This window comes from Heterodontus francisci, chromosome 18, assembly GCF_036365525.1.
Source record: "Heterodontus francisci isolate sHetFra1 chromosome 18, sHetFra1.hap1, whole genome shotgun sequence".
Lineage (NCBI taxonomy): Eukaryota > Metazoa > Chordata > Chondrichthyes > Heterodontiformes > Heterodontidae > Heterodontus > Heterodontus francisci.
Window position 1 is genome coordinate 15,716,420 of NC_090388.1, and position 10,145 is coordinate 15,726,564.

The 10,145-nt window shown below is 51.5% G+C and overlaps 1 protein-coding gene across 4 annotated transcripts in view; it reads right to left on the minus strand.

The window, feature by feature from the left end:
* Positions 1–9,466, minus strand: part of rxylt1 (ribitol xylosyltransferase 1) — a 41,591-nt gene extending 32,125 nt beyond the window's left edge. For 2 of the 4 annotated variants that reach the window (XM_068050347.1, XM_068050348.1), the window contains exon 1: positions 9,214–9,466. In XM_068050347.1, coding sequence (XP_067906448.1) covers positions 9,214–9,358 — 145 coding nt within the window. In that variant the 5' untranslated portion in view covers positions 9,359–9,466. The remainder of the gene's footprint in view (positions 1–9,213) is intronic. The other 2 variants (XM_068050350.1, XM_068050346.1) reach the window with 2 other exon arrangements.
* Positions 9,467–10,145: the final 679 nt, after the last annotated feature.

A 10,145-nucleotide genomic window follows, 5' to 3' on the forward strand; every position in this document is an offset into this window, starting at 1 on the left:
CCTGCTTATACTTCCAGCAAGCGATATTCAATAGCGAATTGGAGAAAGAACCTGGCCCAATTTTCTCATCCAAATAATAGAATGGGAACAGCAGAAAAGGAAGCCATTTGGCCCATCACCTCCATTCCAGCTCTCTTCAAGAGTCTTCAGCTAGTCCCACTCCCCTGCCTTTTCCCCCATAGCCCTATAAATCTTTTCTCTTCACATAAAATTAAAGCAGGAAAAAATATTATTGAAGATTCTTTACATTTGCCGATTGCATTAAGATATTTTATTTCAACAGCACCATTATTTAGTTGAAATCTTTATTAATCTGTAGTTGAGTTTAATAGCACAATCTGTCTCTGTACAGACGGTACTTTTTTTCAAAAACAATCTTTTTGCTTGTTTTTGTTTTCCATAATGACTTAACACCTATTATTTTTGCTTTCTCTTGCTAAACCTCACTGACCCTGCATTGGGCCAACTTACTGGATGTGACTGTTTTCCAATATACTGTTAAGATGTGTAAAGTAATTTGCTTATTTTTTTAAGCAATTAGGCACTAATAGTGGCAGAAATCCTGCAAAGCTTTTTAGGTCCCAACTGTTGCACTGCTGTGTTTTTTTTTTACAGTGAATGATTATTATGATGGTCATTGGGTTACTAATTCAGCAAATTACTGAGGAGATTTGCAAGACACCAACTATTGAGTCAGTGTTCAAGCTGCACGAAACTTATTACCTTATGGTCTGAAAATGAGTTTGTGGGTAGTGTATTGCGATGGATAGAAAATTGGTTGGCAGACAGGAAACAAAGAGTAGGGATAAATGGGTCTTTTTCCGAATGACAGGCAGTGACTAGTGGGGTACCGCAGGGATCGGTGCTAGGACCCCAGCTATTCACAATATATATTAATGATTTAAATGAGGGAACTAAATGCAATATCTCCAAATTTGCAGATGACACAAAACTAGGTGGGAGGGTGAGTTGTGAGGAGGATGCAGAGAGGCTTCAGGGTGATTTGGACAAGTTGAGTGAGTGGGCTAATGCATGGCAGATGCAGTATAATGTGGATAAATGTGAGGTTATCCACTTCGGTGGCAAAAAAAGGAAGGCAGATTATTATCTGAACGGCTATAAACTGAGAGAGGGGAATATGCAACGAGACCTGGGTGTTCTCGTACACCAGTCACTGAAGGTAAGCATGCAGGTGCAACAGGCAGTAAAAAAGGCAAATGGTATATTGGCCTTCATAGCGAAAGGATTCAAGTACAGGAGCAGGGATGTCTTGCTGCAATTATACAGGGCCTTGGTGAGGCCACACCTGGAATAGTGTGTGCAGTTTTGGTCTCCTTATCTGAGGAAGGATGATCTTGCTATAGAGGGAGTGCAGCGAAGGTTTACCAGACTGATTCCTGGGATGGCGGGACTGACGTATGAGGAGAGATTGAGTCGGTTAGGATTATATTTGCTGGAGTTCAGAAGAGTGAGGGGGGATCTCATTGAAACCTATAGAATTCTAACAGGACTTGACAGGGTAGATGCAGGAAGGATGTTCCCGATGGCGGGGGGGGTCCAGAACCAGGGGTCATAGTCTAAGGATATGGGGTAAACCTTTCAGGACTGAGATGAGGAGAAACTTCTTCACCCAGAGAGTGGTGAGCCTGTGGAAATCGCTACCACAGAACGCAGTTGAGGCCAAAACATTGTATGTTTTCAAGAAGGAGTTAGATATAGCTCTTGGGTCTAAAGGTTACTGAGTTGGATGATCAGCCATGATTATAATGAATAGCGGAGCAGGCTCGAAGGGCCAAATGGCCTGCTCCTGCTCCTATTTTCTATGTTTCTATTTAATTTTCCAATATCCTTTTACAAGCCACAATTGAATCTGCCTCCACCACACTCTCAGTAAGTGCCTTCCAGATCCTAACCACTCGCTGCATAAACATTTTTTTTCTCACATCACCTTTGGTCCCTTCTGCCAATGGGAGCAATTTCTCTCTATCTACTCTGTGCAGACCTCTCATGATTTTGAACAGATTAGATTATGATTAGATTAGATTAACACCTCTATTAAATCTTCTCTCAACCTTTTCTCTAAACAGCCCCAGCTTCTCTGCACCCTCTCCAATGCCTTCACATCATTCCTAAATGTGTGGTGCCCAGAATTGGACACAATACTCCAGTTGAGGGCGAACCAGTGTTTTATAAAAGTTCACCATCACTTCCTTGCTTTTGTAGTCGAAGCTTCTATTTATAAAGTCCAGGATCCCGTATGCCTTATTAACCACTTTCTCAACCTGCCTGTCACCTTCAACCATTTGTGCACACATACCCCCAGGTCCTCTGCTCCTGAACCCCCTTTAGAATTGCATCCTTTATTTTATATTGCCTCTCATTTTCCTTCCCAAAATGCATCACTTCACACTTCTCTGCATTAAATTTAATCTGCCATGTGTCCGCCCATTCCACCAGCCTATGTCCTCTTTAAGACTATCACTATCCTCCTCACAGTTCACGATATTTCCAAGTTTTGTGTCATCCGCAAATTTTAAAATTGTGCCCTGCATATCCTAGTCTAGGTCATTAACGTAGAATTTTAAAAAAGCAGTGGTCTAATACCAATTCCTGGGGAACCCCACTTTCTTCCAGTCCGAAAAACAACTATTCACCAGTACTCTCTGTTTCCTGTCACCTTCCCTTTTATTCCATGGGCTTTAACTTGCTGACAAGCCTGTTATGTGGTACTTTATCAAACACCTTTTGGAAGTCCATATTCACATCAACCCTCTTTGTTACCTCATCGAAAAACTCAACCGAATTAGATAAACACAATTTGCCCTTAACAAATCCGTGCTGGCTTTCTTTACTTAACCCACAGTTGTCCAAGTGACTGTTAATTTTGTCCCAGATTATCCTTTCTAAAAGCCTTCCCACCACTGAGGTTAAACTGACTGGACTGTAGTTGCTGGTCTTATCCTTACATCCTTCTTTGAACAAAAGGTATAACATTTGCAATTCTGCAATCCTCTGTCACCACCCCATTTCTAAGGAGGATTGAAAGATCATAAGCAGAGCTTCTGCAACTTCCACCCCTACTTCCCTCAGTATCCTCGGATGCATCTGATCCGTTCCTGGTGAATTATCGAATTTAAGTACGGCTAGCCTTTCTAATACCGCCTCTTTATCAATTTTTAACCCAACCATTGTCTCAACTACTTCTTCTTTCACTATGACTTTGGCAGGATCTTCTTCCTTGGTGAAGATGCAAAGTACTCATTTAGTACCTCACCCATGCATAAATCCCCTTTTTGGCCCCTGATTACCCCACTCCTTTTACCACCTTTTTACTATTTATATCCCATAGATGACTTCTGGATTCCCTTTTAGGCTATCTGCCAGTCTCTTCTCACTCTCTCTTTGCTTCTCAGTTCCTCTCTGAACTTTCTATATTCAGCTTGGTTCTTACTTGTATTATCAACCCGACATCTGTTCTACGCACCCTTTTTCTGCTTCATCTCACTATCTTTTATCATCCAGGGAGCTCTGGCTTTGTTTGCCCCATCTTTCCCCCTAGTGGGAATGTACCTCAACTGTACCCGAACTAGCTCCTCTTTAAGGCAGCCCATTGTTCAGTTACAGTTATGCCTCCCAAACTTTGATGTCAATTTACCTGGGCCAATCCTTTCTCACCCCACTGAAGTTGTCCCTCCCCCAATTAATTAACATTACTGAGGCACAGTGTGGCTTTCGTGCAGAGAGATCGACTATTGACATGCTGTTCTCCCTTCGTCAGATACAGGAGAAATGCCGTGAACAACAGATGCCCCTCTACATTGCTTTCATTGATCTCACCAAAGCCTTTGACCTCGTCAGCAGACGTGGTCTCTTCAGACTACTAGAAAAGATCGGATGTCCACCAAAGCTACTAAGTATCATCACCTCATTCCATGACAATATGAAAGGCACAATTCAACATGGTGGCTCCTCATCAGAGCCCTTTCCTATCCTGAGTGGTGTGAAACAGGGCTGTGTTCTCGCACCCACACTTTTTGGGATTTTCTTCTCCCTGCTGCTTTCACATGCGTTCAAATCCTCTGAAGAAGGAATTTTCCTCCACACAAGATCAGGGGGCAGGTTGTTCAACCTTGCCCGTCTAAGAGCGAAGTCCAAAGTACGGAAAGTCCTCATCAGAGAACTCCTCTTTGCTGACGATGCTGCTTTAACATCTCACACTGAAGAGTGCCTGCAGAGTCTCATCGACAGGTTTGCGTCTGCCTGCAATGAATTTGGCCTAACCATCAGCCTCAAGAAAATGAACATCATGGGGCAGGATGTCAGAAATGCTCCATCCATCAATATTGGCGACCACGCTCTGGAAGTGGTTCAAGAGTTCACCTACCTAGGCTCAACTATCACCAGTAACCTGTCTCTAGATGCAGAAATCAACAAGCGCATGGGTAAGGCTTCCACTGCTATGTCCAGACTGGCCAAGAGAGTGTGGGAAAATGGCGCACTGACACAGAACACAAAAGTCCGAGTGTATCAGGCCTGTGTCCTCAGTACCTTGCTCTACGGCAGCGAGGCCTGGACAACGTATGCCAGCCAAGAGCGACGTCTCAATTCATTCCATCTTCGCTGCCTTCGGAGAATACTTGGCATCAGGTGGCAGGACTATATCTCCAACACAGAAGTCCTTGAAGCGGCCAACACCCCCAGCTTATACACACTACTGAGTCAGCGGCGCTTGAGATGGCTTGGCCATGTGAGCCGCATGGAAGATGGCAGGATCCCCAAAGACACATTGTACAGCGAGCTCGCCACTGGTATCAGACCCACCGGCCGTCCATGTCTCCGTTATAAAGACGTCTGCAAACGCGACATGAAATCGTGTGACATTGATCACAAGTCGTGGGAGTCAGTTGCCAGCATTCGCCAGAGCTGGCGGGCAGCCATAAAGACAGGGCTAAATTGTGGCGAGTCGAAGAGACTTAGTAGTTGGCAGGAAAAAAGACAGAGGCGCAAGGGGAGAGCCAACTGTGCAACAGCCCCAACAAACAAATTTCTCTGCAGCACCTGTGGAAGAGCCTGTCACTCCAGAATTGGCCTTTATAGCCACTCCAGGCGCTGCTTCACAAACCACTGACCACCTCCAGGCGCGTATCCATTGTCTCTCGAGATAAGGAGGCCCAAAAGAAACTCTGGATTGCTCCTCGTCTTTTTCCATTGCTAACCTAAACCTTATGATACTATGGTCACTGTTCCCTAAATGTTCCCCTACTAACACTTGATCCACTTGACCCACCTCATTCCCGAGAACCAAGTCCAGCAATATCACCTTCCTTGTTGTACTGGAAACATACTGATCTAGAAAATTCTCCTGAACAGACTTCAGAAACTCTTGCCCCTCTCTACCCTTTACATTACCATTGCAGTCTATATTAGGATAATTGAAGTCTCCCATTATAAGTACTCTATAAACCAGAAATGCGGAAGCCAAACGCAACCTCCAGCTGCTGCCATCAAGTGAGCAAAGAGCAAGTCTCCAGAATTAACTTTGTGTCAAGTAAGCCAATCTTCCAAAAGCAAGCATTGCCCTTGCAGAGTGCAGGTGGCAAATGTCTAATGCAATGCTAGAAGCAATTTAACTAATCTCATTCAAGATGCTAAAAGTTCTACCTGTTGAAGCACAGCCTGTACTATTTCCTGAAGTATATAAACAATACTGCATCCCTCCGTTCACTCATCTCCAGCAACTGTATAACAAAGTGTGCAAAAAAAAAAACCCTTCCCAACATTTGGGAGAACACTCTTTATCAAATTTCATTGAGATTTGGGAAGCAGAAAGGTGAGCCAAAGGAGGTTAGCTCTTTGGGAAAGACAGGAGTGATGGCGAGGAGAATTGACTGACATTACACACAGATCTGACAAGAAACCAGAAAAAAATGGCTGGGGCAAGGAGTCAGAAGTTGACAGTTCTTTAAACAGTTTGATAGCTCTAATATGGATTTCCAGAAGTTATGAGCGGAGATAAACTTGGCTTGGTTTGCTTCAGACTGATCAGGATTATGGACGCAATAAGCAGAATTGCTCCATTTCCCATCTACATCTAAACTGAAAATAACTTAAATTTCCTGCCAATCTCAACACTAACTGAAAGATTATATCCTTTCATCTCAAAAAAGAGGCACTGAACCCATTTCTTTGACAGACAAATGTTACCGAATAACGCCCTGCTTTCAAAGATATGACGAAAGTAAGAAAGTTTACAAGTTAAAGACAAAATGGAGTAGAAATATTAAATAAAAACGGAAAATACAGATGAAATTGAGCGCATATGGGGAAAAAGGGCTTTTATTTATTTAGAGATACAGCACTGAAACAGGCCCTTCGGCCCACTGAGTCTGTGCCGACCAACAACCACCCATTTATACCAATCCTACACTAATCCCATATTCCTACCACATCCCCACCTGTCCCTATATTCCCCTACCACCCACCTATACTAGGGGCAATTTATAATGGCTAATTTACCTATCAACCTGCAAGTCTTTGGCTGTGGGAGGAAACCGGAGCACCCGGCGAAAACCCACGCGGTCACAGGGAGAACTGGCAAACTCCCCAAAGGCAGAATTGAATTGAATACCCAGAATTGAACCCGGGTCACTGGAGCTGTGAGGCTGCGGTGCTAACCACTGCGCCGCCCTTTCTGCTAAATTTAAATCAAAGACTTGGGTTCAAAAACTCATTGCAAATTTGTCTCATTTGTTGATTATACTAAAGTAGCAGGGGCAATGGGATTAAAGACAGTCCAGAACCTGCAGAATAAGTAGGGTAAAATATATAAATGGAAAGTACCGGGGGGACCGGGGTAGAGGGAGATTGGGTGCTGGGGGTGACGGGATAAATCGGGGGGGTTGGGGGGGGAAGACGGGGGGATAGAGACGGGGGTGCCGGGGGGGATAGAGACGGGGGTGCCGGGGGGGGGGATAGAGACGGGGGTGCCGGGGGGGGGGATAGAGACGGGGGTGCCGGGGGGGGGGATAGAGACGGGGGTGCCGGGGGGGGGGATAGAGACGGGGGTGCCGGGGGGGGGGATAGAGACGGGGGTGCCGGGGGGGGATAGAGACGGGGGTGCCGGGGGGGGATAGAGACGGGGGTGCCGGGGGGGGATAGAGACGGGGGTGCCGGGGGGGGGGGGGGGGGGTATAGAGACGGGGGTGCCGGGGGGGGATAGAGACGGGGGTGCCGGGGGGGGGGGGGGGATAGAGACGGGGGTGCCGGGGGGGATAGAGACGGGGGTGCCGGGGGGGGGGGGGTGGGAGATAGAGATAGGGGTGCCGGGGGGGGGGGGGAATGGGGGAGATAGGGGTGCCGGGGGGGGGGGGAATGGGGGAGATAGGGGTGCCGGGGGGGGGGGGAATGGGGGAGATAGGGGTGCCGGGGGGGGGGGGGAATGGGGGAGATAGGGGTGCCGGGGGGGGGAATGGGGGAGATAGGGGTGCCGGGGGGGGGGGGGAATGGGGGAGATAGGGGTGCCGGGGGGGGGGGGAATGGGGGAGATAGGGGAGGTAGGGGTGCCGGGGGGGGGGTAGAATGGGGGAGATAGGGGTGCCCGGGGGGGGGGGGGAAATGGGGGAGATAGGGGTGCCGGGGGGGGGGGGGGGGAATGGGGGAGATAGGGTGCCGGGAGGGGGGAATGGGGGAGATAGGGGTGCCGGGGGAGGAATGGGGGAGATAGGGGTGCCGGGGGGGGAATGGGGGAGATAGGGGTGCCGGGGGGGGGAATGGGGGAGATAGGGGAGGTAGGGGTGCCGGGGGGGGGGGGGAGATGGTGGTGCTGGGGGGAGGGGGGGAGATGGGGGTGCTGGGGGGAGATGGGGGGAGGGGGGAGATGGGGGTGCTGGGGGGAGATGGGGGGGGAGGGGGGAGATGGGGGTGCTGGGGGGAGATGGGGGTGCTGGGGGGAGATGGGAGATGGGGGTGCTGGGGGGAGATGGGGGTGGGGGGAGGGGGAGATAGGGGTGCTGGGGGGGGGATGGGGGTGCTGGGGGGGGATGGGGGTGCTGGGGGGGATGGGGGTGCTGGGGGGGGGATGGGGGTGCTGGGGGTGCTGGGGGGGGATGGGGGTGCTGGGGGGGGATGGGGGTGCTGGGGGGGGGATGGGGGTGCTGGGGGATGGGGGTGCTGGGGGATGGGGGTGCTGGGGGGGGGATGGGGGATCCGGGTGCTGGGGGGGGGATGGGGGATCCGGGTGCTGGGGGGGGGATGGGGGATCCGGGTGCTGGGGGGGGGATGGGGGATCGGGGTGCTGGGGGGGGGGATGGGGGATCGGGGTGCTGGGGGGGGGGATGGGGGATCGGGGTGCTGGGGGGGGGGATGGGGGATCGGGGTGCTGGGGGGGGGATGGGGGATCGGGGTGCTGGGGGGGGGGGATGGGGGATCGGGGTGCTGGGGGGGGGGATGGGGGATCGGGGTGCTGGGGGGGGGGATGGGGGATCGGGGTGCTGGGGGGGGGGATGGGGGATCGGGGTGCTGGGGGGGGGGGATGGGGGATCGGGGTGCTGGGGGGGGGGGGATGGGGGATCGGGGTGCTGGGGGGGGGATGGGGGATCGGGGTGCTGGGGGGGGATGGGGGATCGGGGTGCTGGGGGGGGGGGATGGGGGATCGGGGTGCTGGGGGATCGGGGTGCTGGGGGGGGGAATGGGGGATCGGGGTGCCGGGGGATCGGGGTGCTGGGGGGGGGGGATGGGGGATCGGGGTGCTGGGGGGGGGGATGGGGGATCGGGGTGCCGGGGGATCGGGGTGCTGGGGGGGGGATGGGGGATCGGGGTGCTGGGGGGGGGGGATGGGGGATCGGGGTGCCGGGGGATCGGGGTGCTGGGGGGGGGAATGGGGGATCGGGGTGCCGGGGGGGGGGGAATGGGGGAGATAGGGGTGCTGGGGGGGGGAATGGGGGATCGGGGTGCTGGGGGGGGATGGGGGATCGGGGTGCTGGGGAGGGGGGATGGGGGATCGGGGTGCTGGGGAGGGGGGATGGGGGATCGGAGTGCTGGGGGGGGGGATGGGGGTGCTGGGGGGGGATGGGGATCGGAGTGCTGGGGGGGGGGATCGGGGTGCTGGGGGGGGGATGGGGGATCGGGGTGCTGGAGGGGGGGGGGGATGGGGGATCGGGGTGCTGGGGAAACGGGACGAGGGAAGGTAGTGAGGTACAGGCCGCTGCTCCCTACCTTTGCTCCGCTCTCTGGGAGCGGCGGTCCTGCGGGGTCTGGGTCCCTGCTGTCCTTTAAAAAAGACGACATAAGCCGCGTAAATGGAAAACAAGCAGTAAATTAAAACCAGGGTGCCCGCCGCCCGCCTCCACAAAAACCTCATGGTGCCGGTGCCACCAGCCGGACCATCGCCGCTCCGGGAGCCAAGAGCCTGGCCGCTGCAGCCTGGGATCGCTCTCGCTCTCGCTCCCGCTCCGCAAGCGGCGAGAACCCCGCCCTCCACCAGCAGCACCTCCTGCCGGCGCCGCCTCGCTACTACAACTAAAACTGCAACAAAGCCCCACACTCAACAGGCAGGCAAAATCAACTGCTTTACAATTTGATCAAACAAAAAATCCCTTTAAGTGTGCTCATAATAATCAATAGAGGCAAATTAGCGAATGTAATTATGACGTAAAATTATTTACGGCTGAATTGTTGGGAAATTAGGAAACACTGTCTACAAGCAAAAGGTGGTTGAAGTTTGGAACTCATCTGCAAATTGATACTAATTCAACCGTTAATTTTAACTCTGAGATTGATAGTTTTTTGGTCACCAAAGGTATGAAGGGATATGGGGCAAAGGCGAGTATATAGAGTTAGGTCTCAGGTAAGTTTTTATCTCATTGAATGGCTGAACAGGCTCAAGTGGCTAAATGGCTGACTGCGGTTCATAGATTTTATTTGAATGCATTTTTATAAAGAATTCAAGCACTATTGCATTCAGCTACATTTGTGCTCTTGCTATTCGCACCTCATGTAGACATGGCTATTGTTTCTTTACTTTCCGAGTATGGCATCAAGGAGCCCTAGCAAAACTGGAATCAATGGGAATCAGGGGGAAAACTCTCCACTGGATGGAGTCGTACCTAGCGCAAAGGAAGATGGTTCTGGTTGTGGTTGTTGGAGGT